Source organism: Pongo abelii, chromosome 6, assembly GCF_028885655.2.
Source record: "Pongo abelii isolate AG06213 chromosome 6, NHGRI_mPonAbe1-v2.0_pri, whole genome shotgun sequence".
NCBI lineage: Eukaryota > Metazoa > Chordata > Mammalia > Primates > Hominidae > Pongo > Pongo abelii.
Window position 1 is genome coordinate 99,653,757 of NC_071991.2, and position 24,211 is coordinate 99,677,967.

General features: G+C 39.9%; 2 protein-coding genes across 25 annotated transcripts in view; one reads left to right on the forward strand and one right to left on the reverse strand.

Annotated features, from left to right (window-relative positions):
• FAM185A (family with sequence similarity 185 member A) overlaps positions 1 to 16,356 on the forward strand; it is a 191,567-nt gene extending 175,211 nt beyond the window's left edge. Inside the window, exons 9-10 of one of the 3 annotated variants that reach the window (XM_054559636.1) lie at positions 13,734 to 13,840; positions 16,270 to 16,356. In XM_054559636.1, the coding sequence (XP_054415611.1) occupies positions 13,734 to 13,811 (78 nt within the window). In that variant the 3' untranslated portion in view covers positions 13,812 to 13,840; positions 16,270 to 16,356. Of the gene's footprint in view, positions 1 to 13,733; positions 13,841 to 16,269 lie in introns of those variants that run through there. The other 2 variants (XM_054559639.2, XM_054559640.2) reach the window with 2 other exon arrangements.
• Positions 1 to 24,211, reverse strand: part of FBXL13 (F-box and leucine rich repeat protein 13) — a 277,460-nt gene that overhangs the window by 98,075 nt on the left and 155,174 nt on the right. For 11 of the 22 annotated variants that reach the window (XM_054559619.2, XM_054559615.2, XM_054559613.2 and 8 more), the window contains 2 exons: positions 16,580 to 16,709; positions 9,504 to 9,557 (listed from right to left, as the gene is read on the reverse strand). In XM_054559619.2, coding sequence (XP_054415594.1) covers positions 9,504 to 9,557; positions 16,580 to 16,709 — 184 coding nt within the window. The remainder of the gene's footprint in view (positions 1 to 9,503; positions 9,558 to 16,579; positions 16,710 to 24,211) is intronic. The other 11 variants (XM_054559623.2, XM_054559618.2, XM_054559621.2 and 8 more) reach the window with 1 other exon arrangement.

Sequence of the window (24,211 nt, forward strand, 5' to 3'; positions counted from 1 at the left end):
CAATATGTATGGCCTTGGCACCTTTGCTGAAAATGAGTCCACTGTCGGTGTATAGATTTGTTTCTGGTTCTCTATTCTGTTCTATTGGTCTATGTGTCTGTTTTTATGTCAGTGCCATGTTGTTTTGCTTACTTTACTTCTGTTAATTTGAAGTCAGGTAATGTGATTCTTCTAGTTTTGTTCTTTCTGCTTAGGATAGCTTTGGCTATTCTGGGTCTTTTGTGGTTCCATATAAATTTTAGGATTGTTTTTTCTATTTCTGTGAAGAATGTCACTGGTATTTTAATAGGGATTTCATTGAATCTGTAGATTGCTCTGGGTAGCATGGATATTTTAATAATATCAATTCTTCCAATCCATGAAGACAGAATGTTTTTCCAATTGTTGGTGTCCTCTTCAATTTATTTCATCAGTGTTTCATAGTTTTCATTATAGACCTCTTTTACTTTTTTGGTTAATTCCTAGTTATTTAACTTAATGTATGGTTATTGTAAATGGGTTTACATTTTTATTTCTTTTTCACATTGTTCACTGTTGGCATATAGAAATGCTACTAATTTTTGTATGTCAATTTTTTATCCTGTGACTTTACTGAATTTACAGTTCTAATAGTTTTCTTGTGGAGACCTTAGGTTTTTCCAAATATAAGATTGTATCATCTGCAAACAAGGATAATTTGACTTCTTCCTTTCCAATTTGGATGCTCTTTATATCTTTTTCTTGTCTGATTGCTCTAGCTAGGACTTTCAGTACTATGTTGAATAACAGTAGTGACAGCAGGCATCCTTATCATGTTCCAGATCTTAAGAAGAAAGGCTTTCAGTTTTTCCCTATTCAGTATGATACTGGCTGTGGGCCTGTCATACATTGTTTTTATTATGTTGAGGTATGTTTCTTCTATCCCTAGTTTTTTGAGGGTTTTTCTTATGAAGGGATATTGAATTTTTTTTAATTTTTTTTCTCTCCTGCTCCATAATGCTACGTTGAGATGTTGAATTTGATCAAATGCTTTCCACCATCAACTGAAATGATTATATGGTTTTTATCCTTCATTCTGTTGATGCTATGTGTCGCACTGCTCGATTTGCATATGTTGAACCATCCTTGCATCCCAGGGATAAATCCCACTTGGTCATGTTGAATGATCTTTCTAATGTATTGTTGAATTCGGTTTGCTAGTAGTTTTTTGAGGATTTTTGCATCAATATTCATCAGAGATATTGGCCTGTAGTTTTGTTTTCTTTTCTTTCCTTTTTTTTTTTTTTTTTTTTGCTGTATCTTTGTCTGGTTTTGGTATCAGGGTAATACTGGCCTCATAGAATTAGTTTGGAAGTACTCTTTCTTCCTCTACTTTTCAGAATAGTTTCAGTAGGATTGGTATTAGTTCTTCTTTAAATGTTTGGTAGAATTCAGCAGTGAAACCATCAGGTCCCAAGTTTTTCTTTACTGGGAGACTTTTTATTACAGCTTCAATCTCATTACTTATTATTGGTCTGTTCAGATTTTGGATTTCTTCCCTGTTTAATCTTGGTAGCTTGTATGTGTCTAGGAATTTGTCCCTTTCTTCCAGATTTTCAAATTTGTTAGCATATAGTTGGTCATACTAGCCACTAATGATCCTTTGAATTCTGCAGTAACAGTTGTAATGTGTCAGTTTTCATTCTGATTTTATTTATTTGGATCTTCTCTCTTTTTTTCTTTTTCTTTTTTTTTTATACTTTAAGTTCTAGGGTACATGTGCACAATGTGCAGGTTTGTTACATATGTATACATGCACCACGTTGGTGTTATTTTTTTCTTTTTTTTTAGAAAGTACATGTTTTCTTAAAATACATCTTCTTTTTTTTTTATTATACTTTAAGTTTTAGGGTACATGTGCACAATGTGCAGGTTAGTTACATACGTATACATGTGCCATGCTGGTGTGCTGCACCCATTAACTCATCATTTACACTAGGTATATCTCCTAATGCTATCCCTCCCCGCTCCCCCCACCCCACAACAGTCCCCAAAGTGTGATGTTCCCCTTCCTGTGTCCATGTGTTCTCATTGTTCAATTCCCATCTATGAGTGAGAACATGCAGTGTTTGGTTTTTTGTCCTTGCGATAGTTTACTGAGAATGATGATTTCCAATTTCATCCATGTCCCTACAAAGGACATGAACTCATGATTTTTAATGGCTGCATAGTATTCCATGGTGTATATGTGCCACATTTTCTTAATCCAGTCTATCATTGTTGGACATTTGGGTTGGGTCCAAGTCTTCGCTATTGTGAATAGTGCCTCAATAAACATACGTGTGCATGTGTCTTTATAGCAGCATGATTTATAGTCCTTTGGGTATATACCCAGTAATGGGATGGCTGGGTCAAATGGTATTTCTAGTTCTAGATCCCTGAGGAATCGCCACACTGACTTCCACAATGGTTGAACTAGTTTACAGTCCCATCAACAGTGTAAAAGTGTTCCTATTTCTCCACATCCTCTCCAGCACCTGTTGTTTCCTGACTTTTTAATGATTGCCATTCTAACTGGTGTGAGATGGTATCTCATTGTGGTTTTGATTTGCATTTCTCTGATGGCCAGTGATGATGAGCATTTTTTCATGTGTCTTTTGGCTGCATACATGTCTTCTTTTGAGAAGTGTCTGTTCATATCCTTTGCCCACTTTTTGATGGGGTTGTTTGTTTTTTTCTTGTAAATTTGTTGGAGTTCATTATAGATTCTGGATATTAGCCCTCTGTCAGATGAGTAGGTTGTGAAAATTTTCTCCCATTTTGTAGGTTGCCTGTTCACTCTGACGGTAGTTTCCTTTGCAGTGCAGAAGCTCTTTAGTTTCATTAGATCCCATTTGTCAATTTTGGCTTTTGTTGCCATTGCTTTTGGTGTTTTAGATATGAAGTCCTTGCCCATGCCTATGTCCTGAATGGTAATGCCTAGGTTTTCTTCTAGGGTTTTTATGGTTTTAGGTCTAACGTTTAAGTCTTTAATCCATCTTGAATTAATTTTTGTATAAGGTGTAAGGAAGGGATCCAGTTTCAGCTTTCTACATATGGCTAGCCAGTTTTCCCAGCACCATTTATTAAATAGGGAATCCTTTCCCCATTGCTTGTTTTTCTCAGGTTTGTCAAAGATCAGATAGTTGTAGATATGCGGCGTTATTTCTGAGGGCTCTGTTCTGTTCCATTGATCTATACCTCTGTTTTGGTGCCAGTACCATGCTGTTTTGGTTACTGTAGCCTTGTAGTATAGTTTGAAGTCAGGTAGTGTGATGCCTCCAGCTTTGTTCTTTTGGCTTAGGATTGACTTGGCGATGCAGGCTCTTTTTTGGTTCCATATGAACTTTAAAGTAGTTTTTTCCAATTCTGTGAAGAAAGTCATTGGTAGCTTGATGGGAATGGCATTGAATCTATAAATTACCTTGGGCAGTATGGCCATTTTCACCATATTGATTCTTCCTACCCATGAGCATGGAATGTTCTTCCATTTGTTTGTATCCTCTTTTATTTCCTTGAGCAGTGGTTTGTAGTTCTCCTTGAAGAGGTCCTTCACGTCCCTTGTAAGTTGGATTCCTAGGTATTTTATTCTCTTTGAAGCAATTGTGAATGGGAGTTCACTCATGATTTGGCTTTCTGTTTGTCTATTATTGTTGTATACAAATGCTTGTGTTTTTTGCACGTTGATTTTGTATCCTGAGACTTTGCTGAAGTTGCTTATCAGCTTAAGGATATTTTGGGCTGAGACAATGGGGTTTTCTAAATATGCAGTCATGTCATCTGCAAACAGGGACAATTTGACTTCCTCTTTTCTTAATTGAATACCCTTTCTTTCTTTCTCCTGCCTGATTGCCCTGGCCAGAACTTCCAACGCTATGTTGAATAGGAGTGGTGAGAGAGGGCATCCCTGTGTTGTGCCAGTTTTCAAAGGGAATGCTTCCAGTTTTTGCCCATTCAGTATGATATTGGCTGTGGGTTTCTCATAGATAGCTCTTATTATTTTGAGATACGTCCCATCAATACCTAATTTATTGAGAGTTTTTAGCATGAAGGGTTGTTGAATTTTGTCAAAGGACTTTTCTGCATCTATTGAGATAATCATGTGGTTTTTGTCTTTGGTTCTGTTTATATGCTGGATTACATTTATTGATTTGTGTATATTGAACCAGCCTTGCATCCCAAGGATGAAGCCCACTTGATCATAGTGGATAAGCTTTTTGATGTGCTGCTGGATTTGGTTTGCCAGTATTTTATTGAGGATTTTTGCATCAATGTTCATCAAGGATATTGGTCTAAAATTCCCTTTTTTGGTTGTGTCTCTGCCAGACTTTGGTATCAGGATGATGCTGGCCTCATAAAATGAGTTAGGGAGGATTCCCTCTTTTTCTATTGATTGGAATAGTTTCAGAAGGAATGGTACCAGTTTCTCCTTGTACCTCTGGTAGAATTCGGCTGTGAATCCATCTGGTCCTGGACTCTTTTTGGTTGGTAAGCTATTGATTATTGCCACAATTTCAGAGCCTGTTATTGGTCTATTCAGAGATTCAACTTCTTCCTGGTTTAGGCTTGGAAGAGTGTATGTGTGGAGGAATTTATCCATTTCTTCTAGATTTTCTAGTTTATTTGCGTAGAGGTGTTTGTAGTATTCTCTGATGGTAGTTTGTATTTCTGTGGGATCGGTGGTGATATCCCCTTTATCATTTTTTATTGCGTCTATTTGATTCTTCTCTCTTTTCTTCTTTATTAGTCTTGCTAGCGGTCTATCAATTTTGTTGATCCTTTCAAAAAACCAGCTCCTGGATTCATTAATTTTTTGAAGGGTTTTTTGTGTCTCTATTTCCTTCAGTTCTGCTCTGATTTTAGTTATTTCTTGCCTTCTACTAGCTTTTGAATGTGTTTGCTCTTGCTTTTCTAGTTCTTTTAATTGTGATGTTAGGGTGTCAATTTTGGATCTTTCCTGCTTTCCCTTGTGGGCATTTAGTGCTATAAATTTCCCTCTACACATTGCTTTGAATGTGTCCCAGAGATTCTGGTATGTTGTGTCTTTGTTCTCGTTGGTTTCAAAGAACATCTTTATTTCTGCCTTCATTTCGTTATGTACTCAGTAGTCATTCAGGAGCAGGTTGTTCAGTTTCCATGTAGTTGAGCGGTTTTGAGTGAGTTTCTTAATCCTGAGTTCTAGTTTGATTGCACTGTGGTCTGAGAGACAGTTTGTTATAATTTCTGATCTTTTACATTTGCTGAGGAGAGCTTTACTTCCAACTATGTGGTCAATTTTGGAATAGGTGTGGTGTGGTGCTGAAAAAAATGTATATTCTGTTGATTTGGGGTGGAGAGTTCTGTAGATGTCTATTAGGTCCACTTGGTGCAGAGCTGAGTTCAATTCCTGGGTATCCTTGTTAACTTTCTGTCTCGTTGATCTGTCTAATGTTGACAGTGGGGTGTTAAAGTCTCCCATTATTATTGTGTGGAAGTCTAAGTCTCTTTGTAGGTCACTCAGGACTTGCTTTATGAATCTGGGTGCTCCTGTATTGGGTGCATATATATTTAGGATAGTTAGCTCTTCTTGTTGAATTGATCCCTTTACCATTACGTAATGGCCTTCTTTGTCTCTTTTGATCTTTGTTGGTTTAAAGTCTGTTTTATCAGAGACTAGGATTGCAACCCCTGCCTTTTTTTGTTTTCCATTTGCTTGGTAGATCTTCCTCCATCCTTTTATTTTGAGCCTATGTGTGTCTCTGCACGTGAGATGGGTTTCCTGAATACAGCACACTGATGGGTCTTGACTCTATCCAATTTGCCAGTCTGTGTCTTTTAATTGGAGCATTTAGTCTATTTACACTTAAAGTTAATATTGTTATGTGTAAATTTTATCCTGTCATTATGATGTTAGCTGGTTATTTTGCTCGTTAGTTGATGCAGTTTCTTCCTAGTCTCGATGGTCTTTACATTTTGGCATGATTTTGCAGTGGCTGGTACCGGTTGTGCCTTTCCATGTTTAGTGCTTCCTTCAGGAGCTCTTTTAGGGCAGACCTGGTGGTGACAAAATCTCTCAGCATTTGCTTGTCTGTTAAATATTTTATTTCTCCTTCACTTATGAAGCTTAGTTTGGATGGATATGAAATTCTGGGTTGAAAATTCTTTTCTTTAAGAATGTTGAATATTGGCCCCCACTCTCTTCTGGCTTGTAGAGTTTCTGCTGAGAGATCAGCTGTTAGTCTGATGGGCTTCCCTTTGTGGGTAACCCGACCTTTCTCTCTGGCTGCCCTTAACATTTTTTCCTTCATTTAAACTTTAGTGAATCTAACAATTATGTGTCTTGGAGTTGCTCTTCTCGAGGAGTATCTTTGTGGTGTTCTCTGTATTTCCTGAATCTGAATGTTGGCCTGCCTTGCTAGACTGGGGAAGTTCTCCTGGATAATATCCTGCAGAGTGTTTTCCAACTTGGTTCCATTCTCCCCGTCACTTTCAGGTACACCAATCAGACGCAGATTTGGTCTTTTTACATAGTCCCATATTTCTTGGAGGCTTTGTTTCTTTTTATTCTTTTATCTCTAAACTTCCCTTCTCGCTTCATTTCATTCATTTCATCTTCCATCACTGATACCCTTTCTTCCAGTTGATCGCATCAGCTCCTGAGGCTTCTGCATTCTTCACGTAGTTCTCGAGCCTTGGCTTTCAGCTCCATCAGCTCCTTTAAGCACTTCTCTGTATTGGTTATTCAGTTATACATTCGTCTAAAGTTTTTTCAAAGTTTTCAACTTCTTTGCCTTTGGTTTGAATTTCCTCCTGTAGCTCGGAGTAGTTTGATCGTCTGAAGCCTTCTTCTCTCAACTCGTCAAAGTCATTCTCCGTCCAGCTTTGTTCTGTTGCTGGTGAGGAACTGCGTTCTTTTGGAGGAGGAGAGGTGCTCTGCTTTTTAGAGTTTCCAGTTTTTCTGCTCTGTTTTTTCCCCATCTTTGTAGTTTTATCTACTTTTGGTCTTTGACGATGGTGATGTACAGATGGGTTTTTGGTGTGGATGTCCTTTCTGTTTGTTAGTTTTCCTTCTAACAGTCAGGACCCTCAGCTGCAGGTCTGTTGGAGTTTGCTAGTGGTCCACTCCGGACCCTGTTTGCCTGGGTATCAGCAGCACTGTCTGCAGAACTGCGGATTTTTGTGATCCGCGAATGCTGCTGTCTGATCGGTCCTCTGGAAGTTTTGTCTCAGAGGAGTACCCAGCCATGTGAGGTGTCAGTCTGCCCCTACTGGGGAGTGCCTCCCAGTTAGGCTGCTCAGGGGTCAGGGGTCAGGGACCCACTTGAGGAGGCAGTCTGCCCGTTCTCAGATCTCCAGATGCATGCTGGGAGAACCACTGCTCTCCTCAAAGCTGTCAGACAGGGACATCTAAGTCTGCAGAGGTTACTGCTGTCTTTTTGTTTGTCTGTGCCCTGTCCCCAGAGGTGGAGCCTACAGAGGCAGGCAGGCCTCCTTGAGCTGTGGTGGGTTCCACCCAGTTCGAGTTTCCTGGCTGCTTTGTTTACCTAAGCAAGCCTGGGCAATCGCGGGCACCCCTCCCCCAGCCTTGCTGCCACCTTGCAGTTTGATCTCAGACTGCTGTGCTAGCAATCTGTGAGACTCTGTGGGCGTAGGACCCTCCGAGCCAGGTGCGGGCTATAATCTCCTGGTGCACCGTTTCCTAAGCCCGTTGGAAAAGCGTGGTATTCGGGTGGGAGTGGCCTGATTTTCCAGGTGCCGTCTGTCACCCCTTTCCTTGACCAGGAAAGGGAACTCCCTGACCCGTTGCGCTTCCCGAGTGAGGCAATGCCTCGCCCTGCTTTGGCTGGCGCACGGTGTGCTGCACCTACTGTCCTGCACCCACTGTCTGGCACTCCCTAGTGAGAGGAACCCGGTACCTCAGATGGAAATGCAGAAATCACCCGTCTTCTGCGTCTCTCATGCTGGGAGCTGTAGACTGGGGCTGTTCCTATTCGGCCATCTTGGCTCCTCCCCATTTTTTTCTTAATCTTGGTAAACATTTGTCAACTTTGTTTAACTTTTCAAAAACCCACTTTTTGTTTCATTGATCTTTTTTTGTTGTCATTTCATTGATCTTTTTGTATTGGTTTTTTCATTTCAGTTTCATTTACTTCTCCTCTGATCTTTACTTCTTTTCTTCTAATAATTTTGGGTTTAGTTTGCTCTTGCTTTTCTAGTTCTTTAAGATGCATTATCAGTTTGTTTATTTATAGTTTTTCCTCTTTTTTGATGTAGGCACTTATAGCTATAAAATTCCCTGAGTACTGATTTTGCTGTATCCCATAGGTTTTGGTATGTTGTGTTTCCATTATCATTTGTTTCAAGAAATTTTTCAATTTCCTTCTTAATTTCTTCATTGGCCCACTGGTCATTCAGGAGCATATTGTTTAACTTCCATGTATTTGTATAGTTTCCAAAATTCTACTTGCTGTTAATTTCTAGTTTTATTCCATTGTAGTCAGAGAGGATGCTTGATATTATTTCAGTTTTTTTCAATGTTTTAAGATTTGTTTTGTGAACTAACATATGATCTATCCTTGAGAATGATCCATGTGCTGAGGAAAAGAATGTGTATTCTGCAGCTCTTGGATGAAATGTTCTGTAAATATCTATCAGATCCATTTTGTCTATAGTGCAGATTAAGTCTGATGTGTCTTTGTTGCTTTTCTGTCTGGAAGATCTGTCCAATGCTGAAAGTGGGGTGTTGAAGTTTCCAGCTACTATTGTATTGGGGTTCATCTCTCTCCAGCACTAATAATATTTGCTTTATATATCTGGGTGCTCCAGTGTTGGGTGCATATATATTTAAAATTGTTATATCTTCGTGCTGAATTGGCTCCTTTATCATTACATAGTGACCTTCTTTGTCTGTTCTTATAGTTTTGGTCTTAAACCTATTTTGTCTGATATAAGTATAGTGACTCCCATTATTTTTTGGTTTTCATTGGCATAGAATATCTTTCTCTATTCTTTTATTTTCAGTCCATGTGTGTCTTTATAGATGAAGTCTGTTTCTTGTAGGCAAGAGATCAATGTATCTTGTTTTTTCATCCATTCAGCCATTCTATATCTTTTCATTGGAGAGTTTAGTCCATTTACATTCAATATTATTATTGATAAGTAAGGACCTACTTATTCCTGCTATTTTGTTATCTGTCTTCTGGTTGTTTTGTGGTCTTTTTCTTCTTTCTTTCCTTCCTGTCTTCTTCAACTGAAGGCAATTTTCTCTGGTGATATTATTTAATTTCTTGCTTTTTACTTTTTTGTGTATCTACTGTGTGATTTTTGGCTTGAAGTTACCATAAGGCTTGCAAATACTAGCCTATAAACCCATTGTTTTAATCTGATAACAACTTACCACTGCTTGCATAAACAAACAAATAAACATACAAAAACTAATAAAAATTCTATGTGTATTAGTCCATTTTCATGCTGCTCATAAAGACATACCTGAGACTGAGAAGAAAAAGAGGTTTAATTGGACTTACAGTTCCACATGGCTGGGGAGGCCTCAGAATCATGGCGGGAGGCAAAAGGCACTTCTTTCATGGCGGCAGCAAGAAAAAAATGAGAAAGATTCAAAAGCGGAAGCCCCTGATAAAACCATCAGATCTTGTGAGACTTATTCACTATCATGAGAACAGCATGGGAAAGACTTGCCCCCATGATTCAACTACCTCCCACAACATATGGGAATTCAAGATGAGATTTGGGCAGGGACACAGCCAAACCATATCACTATGCTTTAACTTTGTCCCCCTGCCGCACTTTTTAACTTGTTGATGCTTCTATTTATATCTCATTGTACTGATTATGTCTTGAAAAGTTGTTGTAGTTATTTTTAATTGGTTCATCATTTAGTCTTCCTACTTAGGATAAGAGTAGTTTACACACCACAGTTATAGTGTTATAAAATTCTGTGTTTTTCTGTGTACTTACTATTACTGGTTAGTTTTGCAACTTCAGGTGATTATTTATTGCTTGCTTTTCTTTCTGATTGAAGTACTCCCTTTAGCATTTCTTGTAGTACAGGACAGTTGATGAAGTCCCTCAGCTTTTGTCTGGGAAAGTCTTTATTTCTCCTTCATGTTTGAAGGATATTTTTACCAGATACACTATTCTAGGGTAAAAGTTTTTTTTCCTTCAGCATTTTAAAAATGTCATGTCATTCTCTTCTGGCACGTAAGGTTTACACTGAAAAGTTCGCTGCCAAATGTATTGGAGCTCCATTGTATGTTATTTGTTTCTTTTCTCTTGGTGCCTTTAGGATCCTCTCTTTGTCCTTGACCTTTGGGAGCTTGATTATTAAATGCCTTGAAGTAGTCTTCTTTGGGTTAGATCTGCTTGATGTTCTATAACCTTCTTGTACTTGGATATTTATGTCCTTCTCTAGGTTTCTGGAGGTTCGCTGGTATTATATCTCTTTGGTTTTTGTTTGTTTGTTTGATTTTTTTCTTTTTTTTTTTTTTTTTTGAGACTGAGTCTTGCTCTGTTGCCCAGGCTGGATGGAGTGGCACAACCTTGGCTCACTGCAACCTCCACCTCCTGGGTTCAAACAATTCTCTTGCCTCTGCCTCCTGAATAGCTGGGATTACAGGCACCCACCACCACGTCTGCCTGATTTTTATATTTTTAGTAGAGACAGGGTTTCACCGTGTTGGCCAGGCTGTGTTATTTCCTTTTGAATAAACTTTCTACCTCTATCTCTTTGTCTACCTCTTCCTTAAGGCCAATAATTCTTAGATCTGCCCTTTTGAAGCTATTTTCTAGATCCCATAGGTGTGCTTCATTGTTTTTCATTCTTTTTTTTTAATATTATACTTTAAGTTCTAGGGTACATGTGCACAATGTGCAGGTTTGTTACATATGTATACATGTGCCATGTTGGTGTGCTGCACCCATTAACTTGTCATTTACATTAGGTATATCTCCTGATGCTATCTCTCCCCTGTGCCCCCACCCCACAACAGGCCCCAGTGTGTGATGTTCCCCACCCTGTGTCCAAGTGTTCTCACTGTTCAACTCCTACCTATGAGGGAGAACATGCGATGTTTGGTTTCTGTTCTTGCGATAGTTTGCTGAGAATGATGGTTTCCAGCTTCATCCATGTCCCTACAAAGGACATGAACTCATCCTTTTTTATGGCTGCATAGTATTCCATGGTGTATATGTGCCACATTTTCTTAATCCAGTCTATCATTGATGGACATTTGGGTTGGTTCCAAGTTTTTGCTATTGTGAATAGTGCCGCAATAAACAAGACATTTATGCAGCCAAAAGACACATGAAAAAATGCTCATCATCACTGGCCATCAGAGAAATGCAAATCAAAACCACAATGTGATACCATCTCACACCAGTTAGAATGGTGATCATTAAAAAGTCAGGAAACAACAGGTGCTGGAGAGCATGTGGAGGAATAGGAACACTTTTACATTGTCAGTGGGACTATAAACTAGTTCAACCATTGTGGAAGACAGTGTGGTGATTCCTCAAGGATCTAGAACTAGAAATACCATTTGACCCAGCCATCCCATTACTGGGTATATACCCAAATGATTATAAATCATGCTGCTATAAAGACTCATTCTTTTTTCTTTTGTCTCCTCTGACTGCATATTTTCAAACAGTCTTTAAGCTCACTAATTCTTCTGTTTGATCAATTCTGCTATTAAAGGATTCTGATGCATTCTTCAACACACCAATTGCATTTTTCAGCTCCAGAATTTGTTTCTTTTTAATTATTTCAATCTCTTTGTTAAATTTATCTGATAGAATTCTGAATTTCTTCTCTGTGTTATCTTGAATTCATTTGAGTTTCCTCAACATAGCTATTTTGAATTCTCTGTCTGAAAGATTACATATCTCTGTTTCTCCAGGATTGCCCCTTGGTGCCTTATTTAGTTCATTTGGTAAGGTCATGTTTTCCTGGATGGTATTGATGCTGGTATTCTTCAGTGTCTGGGCACTGAAAAGTTAGGTATTTATTGTAGTCTTCACTGCCTGGGCTTATTTGTAGCCATCCTTCTTGGGAAGGCCTTCCAGATATTTGAAAGGACTTGAGTGTTGTAATCTAAGCTGTATCTGCTTTAGTGGGCACCCCAAGCCCAGTAATGCTGTGGTTGTTGCACACTTGTCAAGGTACCACCTTGATGGTCTGGGACAAGATCTGGAAAAATTCTCTGGATTACCAGGCAGAGGCTCTTGTTCTCTTCTCTTCTGTTTCCCAAACAGAGTCTCTCTCTCTCTGTTCTGAGCCACTGGTGGTAGAGTGAAAACTGGTGGTAGAGTGAAACAAGCACCCCTGTGGCCTCCACCACTATGATTGCACTGGGTCAGACCTGAACCTATCACAGCACTGGCTCTTGCCCAAGGCCTGCTGTAACCACTTCCTGGCTACTGCCATTGTTCGTTCAAGGCCCTGGGGCTCTACAATCAGCAGGTGGCAAGGCCAGCCAGGCCTGTGTCCTTCTCTTCAGGGTGGCGAGGTCCCCCAGACCCCAGGTGAGTCCTTAGGTGCCCTCTGGGAATCAGGGACTAAAGTCAAAAACCTTAGAAGTCTACTTGGTGTTCTACTGCATTGCGGCTGAGGTGGCATGCAAACTATAGGATGTAGTCCTTCCCACTCTTCTGCCCCTTTCCAAAGGCAGAGGAACCTTACCCTGTAGCCACCGCCACCCCAGGCCATGAAGAGTATTGCCAGGCTACCAATGATGTTCTCTTATGGCCCAAGGGCTCTTAAGTCAGCTTGTGGTGAATGCTGCCTCACCTGGGACTCATCCTTCAGGGCAGTGGGCTCCCCTCTGGCCCAGGGCAGGTCCAGAATTGCCATACAAGAGTCAAGTCCTGGAATCGGGGACCCCAAGAACCTGCCTCAGTGCTCTACCCTCCTGTGGCCATGCTGGTATCTAAGGTGTAAGACAATGTCCCCACTGCTTTTCCCTCTCAAGCAGAAGAGTTTTGCCCCATAGCTACCCTAGCTGGTAGTATGCTGAGTCTCACCTGAAGCCTGCAAGTCACAGAGGCTCACCCAAGGCCCTCAATGTAGTAGCTGTGTATTGCTGCTAGTTATTCAGGGCCCAAGGGCTCTTCAGTTAGCAGGTGATGAATGTTGCCAGGACTGGGTCCCTTCCTTCAAGGTAGCAGGTTCCCTTCTGGCCCAGGGTGTGTCTAGAAATGCAACTTGGGAGCTAGAACCCGGAACGAGGGCCTTATGACTCTGACTGGTGCCCTATCCTGCCGTGGCTGAGCTGGTATCCAAGATGCAAGACAAAGTCCTCCCCACTCTCCCTCTCCTCTCCTCAAGGGAAAGGAAGGGGTCTCTTTTGGATCGATGAGCTGTGCGGCTTGGGGCTGGTTGAGGGGCAATGCCAGTACTCCCTTGGCTGCTCCAGCTGGTGTCTCAGTATGTCATGTACCCCTCAGTCCACTGTCTCTGGGCCTAGTTGAGCTCTAGGATTTGCCTAAGAGTTACAGTCCTGATGGCCTAGACTGCCTTTCAAGTTTACCTGGAGGCACAGTGCACTGTAGCCCTCGGTAGTGAGGTTTGCAGAACTCAAGTTCTGACTGCTGGGACTGGCAATTCCCGTGTCTAGGCCTGGGTTAAATGCTCCCTCCGTGGGTGGGCATCAGCTGAGTTTGGTCCAGTTTTCCTCTCTGATTCAACAGGACAGCACTGAGTTCAATGCCTCACAATTGCTGTATTTTCCCTTCCCCAGCGCCCAGAGAGGCTCTCTGCACCATGCTGGAGGGGTGGCACTTGCGATTCAGGACTATTGTTTCTATCTCTTCAGTGACTCTTTCAGCCATATGAAATTAAAACCAGGTACGACTGCTCGTCTGATTTTTGGTTCTTATGAAGGTGTTTTTTCTTTTTCTTTCTTTTTTTTCTTTGTGTGTTGGGGAGAGGGGGTCTTTATTCACATGGAGTGCTGTATGCGATGCCCTGGGAAAGCTCTCGGCGTGGTGTGTGCTTCAGGGTGGCTCGGGCTCCAATCTCTGTTTTACAGTTTGTCACGGGCTCTCAACTGTACACAGCCTATGCCCTGCTGGATGCCACCTTCTTAGACACCACATGAATCCCCATGCACTGCTCCTCTTGCCCCTTACCACCACCAAGCAGCTATTAGACACTTGAGGTCTCTGTCCTGTTAGTACCATGGGGCAGAAAGGTACGATACCTTTTTTCACCCATAAGGGTGACAGCCAACACTCCTAACAAAATACAGGTGTGCAAGAGAAAAGCATTAACAAATTTACTTAATTATTTGAGGCAAGATCTCACTCCTTCTCCCAGGCTGGAACGCAGTGGTGGGATCACAGCTCACTGCAGCCTCAACCTCCCAAGCTCAGTCAACCCTCCCACCTCAGCCTCCCAGGCAGCTGGGACCAGAGGCACGCACCACCATGCCTGGCCAATTTTTTGCATTTCTGGTAGAGACGTGGGTCCCACCATGTTGCTGGTCTTGAACTCCTGGCCTCAAGTGATCCTTCTGCCTCAGCCTCCCAAAATGCCAGGACTACAGGCATATGCCACTGCGCCCAGCCTAAAAGCATACGAAGGTGTTTTTCTCTGTAGATAGTTGTTAACTTGGTGTCCTTAGGCAGGGAACAATGGGTGGAGCCTTCTGTTCCACCATCTTGCTCCACGTCCTCCAATTATGTGTGTTTTGTATGAATATCTGGGCAGTAGGTCATAGATTTGAAGCCTCTCATTTCAACTTTACTGTGTCTGAGAATATTTATCCTTAGGACACTTGTGTATACATTTGTGTGTTGTTGCTATAATAATTGCCTCATGGTAATTGAGAAACTGAGAAGAACAAGGAGTTAAGTCATACCATGAGGAGGGTTTAAGCACAAGGGCGAGTTAGAAAAGTACTGAAGGATTTACAGTTAAGGGGGAGGCTTATCAGTGGGATATGTCAAGCACATTAAGTTGTTCCTGGGTTTGCAAATATTTTTCTCCGTGATTGGGCCATTGGCGTTTGCTAATTGGTGTCCATCAAAGTGAGTCTTCTACCTACCCACAGGAACTGAGAGGTATCTTCTTTGATGATTATATATCAAAGGGATAGATCCCAGGTCCTTGAGGAAGACTTTCCTGAGTTGTAAAACTGTCAAGAAGCTTTTGTTAAAAAGATATCTCAAGGTAGGCAGAGAAAGAACTTACAATTCCAAGTTTTCTAAAACAAGTGCTCTAAGAAACAAGAAAACAAGAAGTCAGGGCCTACAGTCAGTAAGAAGCCGCTCTAAAATTCAGTCATGCTGAGGAGAACGTCAATGCCATCTCAGTCAAAGTTATGGTAGATGTTGATGTTTAAAAAGCTATACATCAGCAGATCAGTTTTAAACAAATATGAATGTTAGATGTTTACAGCCCTAACTTAGAATCCTCCCCTCCTTGCCCCAGCTCCCTCCAGACCACCCAGTGCATCAGGATACCACAAGATGTCAGTGGAGGTGACTAGGTAAGAATTCTATCCATTCAAGAACGCTGGGGGAGAAACCCGTGCTGCCCCTGTATTTCCCGCTATCCCAGGGAACTCTGCCTGCCCCAGTACCTACCAACAGATGCTTAAAACTGTACTAGTACCACGTGCTTTCATCAGCTGTGCAAACTTCGGCAACTTATTCAACCACCCTGAGCCTTGGTCTCTTCATTTGTAAATAAGCATAGTAAATACATACCATCACAGCATTGTATCAGAAGTAAATCTGATCTGTGTATAGCACTCAACACAATGCTTGGCATACGGTAATGACTCAAGAAATGATAACTATCAATATTTCAGCCAGTTCTCACCTGTGCTATTATATTATTCTCATAGAATAATGAACATACTATGAAACCAAATTAATAAAATACACAGAGAGGCAGAAGAAAATAAGTTAAAAGAATTATGGCTTAAATCTTTTGAAGTTAAAGCAGAAGAAACTATCAATGAGGCAGTAGCTACTTCCAAAGTGCCATGCCCTATCCTCCACAACTTGATCCAATTTTCTGCCCAACTTTCCAAGTCCTGTTCCCTCAAACTTAAAATATTTTCCCACGCAGATCTCAAATCTTCATGTTATTCAGCCCAACGGTGTAATGCAATTTTTTAAATTACAAGTTTTTGTTGTATTTTCTTTTCCTATTTATCACTTATAGCATTTTACCCCCAAAAAAACCCATGTGGGAGTTAATTGACTTTTCAGGAATCCCGTGCAAAATTCTCCCTCAAAACATTCTCTTTGTTTGTGTCTTGGTAGCAACTCCAGAGTTTTCAGGACTTGGACTCTGCTTTAGACTTGTGCTCAGACTGTCTCCACAAAAGTGGTCTGTTTCTTCATCCAATGAGCTCTGCCTGTTTGTCTGTGTGACACTCCAGTGGAAGGAAGCCAAGAGCCTATAGTAGCGATCCTGGGGAAAATGTCAGCAGCTGGGGCCATGTAATTTAAAACCTCTGAAAAGTGTGCTGCAGTCCGTGCACAGCATTAGTATAACGTGAGGGCTGAATGCAGCCCGTTCTCTGCAGAACTTCCTCACACACCGCAGCAAAGAGAAGACTGAAAGACAAACCTGGGTGCAGCCGGAGAGGTCCAGATAGATGAGCTTGTGGCATCCATTCCCCAAGTTCAGGTACTGTAAGCCTTTGTCTGTGAACCGTCTGCAATAAGCCAAACTAAGATTCTGTAAGTTGTGGAAGTGCCTGAAAAGACAAGGCAAGAAAGAGAGGAAGGAAAGTATTATACTTCAGTTGTTCTCTCAAATCTTTCTTAAGCCACTATGACAAAGAAAACTGTAAATTCAACTCTTCTTCTTGCAGATGTTCAATGTTTAACTTACTGTTAACTCTCTACTTGTTAATTAAAGGAGACTACAGTGTTATATAAGGTAACACATAATACATTTAATACATTGTAATACATTTCAAGTGAAAGTATTAATAGTTCAATAATATTTGCCTAGATGTTTAAGAAAGTTGACTGGGATAAAGCTTTTTTGGTGTGTGTGAGGTGGGGGAGGCAATCATATCGTTTGGAAGTGAAACCAAATTTGCAGAGTTTATTGTTGCTTTTAGGTTTTATCTCTGGAGTACCAAAATAATGTGCAAAATATATAAAAGGACAAATCCTTTGTAAACATTTAAATGGAGACTGTTACAGGAGAGTGAGGATTTGGGACAGAAGGCAAAAACGAATATGACCATGCTCTTAAAATAGATCTGATAAGCAAATGAGTTTAAAAAATAGGTTTAAATATGCATGAGTTTGTGACAGTTTCATTTTTATAGTTAAAGAAAGACTAATTGATATGCAGAGTTTAAGCATGGATTAAGAAGACCAGTTTGCAAATAAGTGGGCAACACATGAGAAGAATTAAAAGCAACATCAGAGACTATAAATCTCGCTGGAGTTGAAACAGATTAAATATGGTATTACCACAATGACCAAAATGACAGCTTCCAGAAAAAAGGAGGGTAGTTAGGATGAGCCTGTACTACCATAACTAGGGCTCGCAGTTTGAAGACACTCCATGGACAATTTCCCAAGCCCTCCAAAGCCTGGAACTTTTTTTTTTTTTTTTTTTTTTGAGACGAAGTTTCGCTCTTGTTGCCCAGGCTGGAGTGCAATGGTGAGATCTTGGCTCACTGCAACCTCCTCCCCGCTCCCCCAACCCCTGGTTCAAGCGATTCTCCTGCCTCAGCCTCCCAAGTGGCTGGGATTACAGGCGTGTGCCAACACGTCCAGCTAATTTTTGTATTTTTAGTAGAGACAGGGTTTCACCATGTTGGCCAGGCTGGCCTCAAACTCCTGACCTCAGGTGATCCACCTGCCTTGGCCTCCCAAAGTGCTCGGAACAGGCGTGAGCCACCGTGCCCAGAAAGCCTGGCACTTTTTAAGAGGTCAAGGACTCCCACTACTATCTGCTCTTCTAATGGAATTAGCAATCATGCTCTTAGTTTGTGATCTGCAACAGCTTAATAGCAAATTAGAAAGCAAAAAGAATGAAAAGTGAGGAGAAAATGCTTCTCTGCCTCTCAAAATCACACAGGTGAATAAAGTTTACCTTCCCATAAATGGGAAATAAGATATACAAGCACTGACCATTAATCAGATTTTGAAAAACACATCTATATGATATAATGATTTGCATTCCATAGCGAATTACTTGATTCAGAACACACATCCCGATCTGGGAATGGCTGTGTACGTGAGATTCGACAGAGCAAGGGGGAAGGCTTTGGACTCATCAGTGACTAGGTGGGCAGGGCCTGAAGGAGAAAGCAGTGTTAATATCCCAAAGACACACCCCCTCTCTTGGGGCTGTCGAGTGGACTGAGCTGTGCTAAAGTTTTGGAAATGCGTTATCTTCCTCTCCCTTGGGTAAACCCTGTGATTCAACTGAGTACAATTTTCTTGGGGTGGGGAGAGGCGCACCAGGGTGTCATTTCTAGCAATCCTTCAGCTCTATAATCTGTAGAAAGGAGTTGTGAGGCAGGCCGCATGACACAGTGCAAAATACACAAGGTTTTTGAATCCAGCCAAATGAGATGTAAATCCAAGCCCTGACACTTACTGCAACCTCCCTAACCTCTCAGAGATTGTTTTCTCATTTGTTAAGTGGAGATTAAAATATTATCTTTTTTTTTTTTTTTTTTTTTTTACACTGATCAACTGTGGGGCCTCCAGCTTTCCTGAACCTCAGTTTTCTCATCTGGAACATGGATGTAATCTGGTCTGCTTGTTCCCTTTAAAGATGTGACAATTAAATGAGAATACAGAAGTAACAGTATTATCTTGAGGGTGATTTTAAGAATCAAAATCAGCAGGGACATAGTAGAAGATTTAAAACTATAAGCAATATTATTGCTACTACTATGTGAAATGATAGTAACACATTAACTATTTTTATGGACTTTGTATTATTCTTCCATTTAATGAAATGGATACTTATCTCCAAGAGTGGTGCGTACAATAATTCCAAGAGTTTGAAGGATTTCACATTGAATGTATACTTCGATCTACACCTAGTATTCAATTTCTTTAAATCCATGTGATCAGTTAACAAATATCAAAAATGAGAATTGAGCTAGGAGCTCTTAACTTTTTTTAATGTCACAGACACCTTTGGCTTTTGGCAGTCAGCTGAGGTCGCTGGCCCCTTTCTTGGCATAATGTTTTTAAATGCATAAAATAAAATATATAAGATTAGAAAAACAGCCACTTATATTGAAATACATAATTATCAAATAAAAAAATGAGTAGAATAGTAATATATGTGCTTCTTTATTAACATATTAAGTAAGATTTTGTGGCAGTTCTAATAACTGCTGTGATTGTGAAGTATCAGTGATATTTTGAAATACTTAAAACAATTGAAATGTGATAAGAATATATTTGTGATTTATATGAGTAAAAATGTCCCAGAGACTGCTAATACTTCTGTAGTTTTTATGTACATTTCAATTACACTTAATAAAAGTAGAGATGAGTTTCTTTTTTGTTTGTTTGTTTGAGATGGAGTCTCACTCTGTTACCCAGGCTGGAGTGCAATGGCATGATCTTGGCTCACTGCAACCTCCACCTCCCAGGCTCAAGTGATTCTCCTGCCTCAGCCTCCCAAGTAGCTGGGATTACAGGCACCCACCACTAGGCCTGGCTAATTTTTTTTGTATTTTTAATTAGAGACAGGGTTTTACCATGTTGGCCAGACTGGTCTCAAACTCTTGACCTCAGGTGATCCGCCCACCTCAGCCTCCCAAAGTGCTGGGATTACAGGCGTGAACCACTGCACCTAGCCAAGATGAGTTTTTTATATCCCCCATTAAAATTCATGGATCTCCTGAATTCTATCCCTGATTCTCTTGGGGGAATCCACTGCTCCCCAGCTAAGAACCTCTGGTTTAGATAAAAGAGGCTGTTCATTAGACTAAGTGACTCCTGGATTGAAAATCTCTGGATAGCTCTTTTCACAGTGGAACCTCATGGAACAATCAGTTTGAAGGCAAAGCTCAGGAATCTTGGGTGGCCCTGTAGGCCTTTCTAGGGATTTACAGTTCTGCAGACTTAAAGCTGCTAGGGATGGGAAAAGTGTCAGTTGACAGCAAAATCACAGGTGGCAAATTTTGTGCAATACTGATACTCTTTATTTTGAATTTTGGCAAAGATGCGTGTCCCCTACATGAGTAAGATCTGATTCATCATTTTCCCAGCCCAGAGAACATTTGGTAATTCTAATTCTGCTTTGAGGCAATGTTTACAGCTTGTTTTTATCTTTTTCTAATTATTTGATAACTGTTTCTTATTGGGGGGGGTGTGAGTCCTCTCTTCGTGATTTATTTATTTTTCTGCTACCACTGTAATCTTTAGAGAAATTACAATTCTTATAGAAACTACAAAGATTTTTTTTTTTCTCCTTTCTTTTGGGTTTTTTTCCATTAAAGAACTGAAGTCATTTGTGTTAAATTTCTAACACCTGAAGGACTTACTACTAAAATGAATGGAAAAGTATGTACTTAAATAAAAAATTCTCTTAAAAAAAATCACCAAGACAAGGCCTACTCTGTAAAAGAGGGAATTTGCATGTGGATTATTTTGAGTTGAGTGTTGGGCTCTCTGGTTTCACAGAAGCATTTCAAGTAATAGAATTCTGCAGAAAACCTAAATGGAGTGATCTGGCCTTCTATTTACAGGGTAGACCTTGAAGTTGTCCAGCCAAGACAACAGCTTACTCTGTCTGCCCCACTTTGATGGGCACTGGTGAGACTATAGATCATGATAGTTCCTGATAATAAGAAATTTCCAAGCCAATTGAAAGGTCAATTCATCTATATAAAAAACAATTGGATACCACTCCACTATAGCATTTAAGACTCAATTAAAGAGCAAAGATCATAATAGCTTTACTCAGCACTGTATGTTCACAACACCTTACACATACTAGTTGATCAATACATGGTGAACAAGTGAATGAATGTTATTATAATTCAGGAAAAGGAAAAATCACTGCGGACTTCTGGTAGATGGCGAGACTTAAGGTGTGAAGGCTGCAGATCAGCCATGAGAAGGAGAAAGGCACTGCAGCTATAGAGAATGTGAAGCATGCAGCAATCAGATGACTGGAGTTAAGGGCTTCTCTTGGGAAACCTAGGCAGAGAAGTTTGGTTGGATAATGTTAACGGAGAGTAAGGGAAGAACCTAGACCTTGAGCATGTCAAAGACATGATAAGAAGATTGTTCCAGGATGACACTTCTTGTAGCGTGAGACAGAGCAGATTGAAGGGAGGAGAGACCAGAGGCAGCACCACCAGGATACTGTGCCAAATGAGGTGCTGAGAGTGCCACCTAGGTTGTGACAATAGGAATAAATAGAAAGTGTTTAATTCCGGAAACATTTAGAGGCAACAAATTTCCTGGAATGGGCATGAGCTTTAGGCAGCCCTCATTTTCAACTTTAGAAAACTGAACAAGTCCCCAAAGAAGTGAGAAAAAATATTCAAATACAAAGCTGGCAAATCATTGTTGCCAAGGACAAACAAATTACATTTTTCTTTTGGCAAGTACTTTTTTTGGAAAGAAATACTAAAAGCAATGAAGAGAGAATGACAGCAGAAACAACCAACATTTATCTGGTTATTTACAGTTTCGAGAACATTTTTGCGTATCCAAGCATATTTGAAACAATGGAAAATAGAGCAAATACAGAGAATCATTGAAATGTATTTTTATCATAGATAACTTAGTATACTTTTTTATATGGCAAAAAAATCAGTATCAAGTAGTATCTATTCTGAATATTCTCTCAATGGCAAGAACTAGAAGGAAAAGCCAAACAAAATTCTTATTTTGGGTCCTACTTTTCTATTGCCTACTAAAGGTATAACTTCATTGGTAAAATAAATGTCCCTAAGAAGATATGCATAGCTGTCATATTACCTTCAATTTCTAAGGAGAAAAAAAAGCTATTTCAATGTATGATTGAAAATAAATATGTTTTAAGTTAAAAAATAATTTGTAATGTGATATAAACTACAGCCTGGGTCACACAGAATGGATCATGCCTATAACCCCAGCACTTTGGGAAGCTGAGGCAAAAGGATTGCCTGAGGCCATGAGTTTGAGACCAGCCTGAGGAACATAGTGAGATCTTTGTCTCTACAAAAGATTTTTAAAATTTAGCTGGATGTGCCCAGAAGTTTGAGGCTGCAGTGAGCTATCATCACGCTATACTCTAGCCTGGGTGAAAGAGCAAGGCCCTGTCTATAAACAAAACAAAACAAAAAAACGGCTCCCAAATCATCCACTTTGTAAGTTCAGATTTTCACCAATGATTTATGGATTTTATAATACTCTTTTTCTATGTTTATGCACATACATACATGTACATATATTCATATATATACACATACACACATATATACACACACTTATATATCACAGTACAGAATGCCTAAAGAAAGTACTGAGTGGTATTCAATATTACAGGACTGGAGGACCTTAAGAAATTCCTGAAACAGTGTTAGAGAAACCTCAGGGACCTCCCACAGTGGTCACTGGAGCCAGCTTGCACAGCTCATGGGAGTTGATTGTTAGCATCTCTTCCCAACTCCACATTCAGTGACATTGTGTTGATAGCTTAAAATCAGCCACAGTGGAATTATTTACACCACAGAAATCAGTAAACACTAGGAATTGGTGCTTCTCCTCACCCTTGCCACCAGCCAGTTGTTAAGCATTTACCAGAACACTGCTGTTCCTAAAATATATTTCAAGAATTACTGCTACAGAGAAGGCAGTATGCTAATGGAAAGGCATATAGAGATAAAAATGATGAAAGAGACAACTTTGAAGGACAGGAATAAAATCGGATCTAAAAATAAAAGGAGATTCTTGTGATAAACTCTGAACAAATGCATAGAAGCATTAAGAATAAAAATGCCTTCCCTAGCTGAGAAAAAATACATTTTAGTGTTCAAAAGGTTTAAAATGTACCAGGAAAAATTAATTGAAGGAACACAATTAAGCTTGGAAATGTCTTTAATTTCTTAGAGAAAAGGAAAGTCTTGCAAGCATCTCTTAGCAGGAAAAAATAGGTTACCAACAAAGGAACAAAAAATCATGCTAGCTTCAGACTTTCTATAACCTGAAATATCAAAGTTTATGGACCAATATCTAAAACATTAGGGTTTTAAAGATAAAATACAGAACATGATTCAAGAACTATACATGAAGAGAAGTTTCTGTTTATCCTCCAAGATAATAGTCATTTTCAGAGATCAATGGCTAAAATATCTGACTCTCATGCATCTTTACTGAAAAAAGATTTTTAAAATTATATTTCCAGTTATCATCAGATGAATCAAAAGGCTAAAGAATAAGTAAGTTGTGAGAAAAAAAGACCATCAATGAATGGCCTAGAGTTAAGACTACATACTCATTATAAATATAATTACAATATTGAGTGCAAACACTACAATTCAATATTAAAAAGAAAGTTAAATGATTAGCAAAAACCACAAATAATATGTGTGTTCATACAGGGGAGTAGGTGTGCAGGGGTGTCAAGTTCAAGGGAGAAGTAGAGGGACAATTGAAATGTATTAGATCATTGTGTACCACAGGAGGAGTCAAAAGTTATTGTTTCATCTTGACTTTGGTAATTAGATAAATGCCTGTTAAAGTATGTTTTTAAAAACATGCCAATAGCCACTAATTAGAATACACAACAGAATGTGTATGTACTTTTTGAATACCTTCAGATTATACAAGTAAACATAGTTCACAGAGCAAAAGACAGAAATACTGAGTACAGTGCAGTAACATAAAAATTAAAACATAAAACAAGATGATAAAAATAAAACCATACACTCACTTTTTTTTTTTTTCTTGAGACAGGGTCTTACTCTGTCACAGCACAATCATGACTCACTGCAGCCTCAACCTCTGTGTTCAAATGATCCTCCCACCTCAGCCTCCTGAGTAGCTGGGACTACAGGTGCATGCCACCACACCCCACTAATTTTTGTATTTTTTTGTAGAGATGGAGTTTTACCATGTTGCCCAGGCTGGTCTCAAACTCCTGGGCTCAAGCAGTCCCGCCCACTTCAGCCTCCCAAACTGCTGGGTTACAGCAAGCCACCACACATGGCCCATACACTCAATTTTGACAATAAATATTGATCTTTTAAACTGCTCTCTTAAAAAGGCA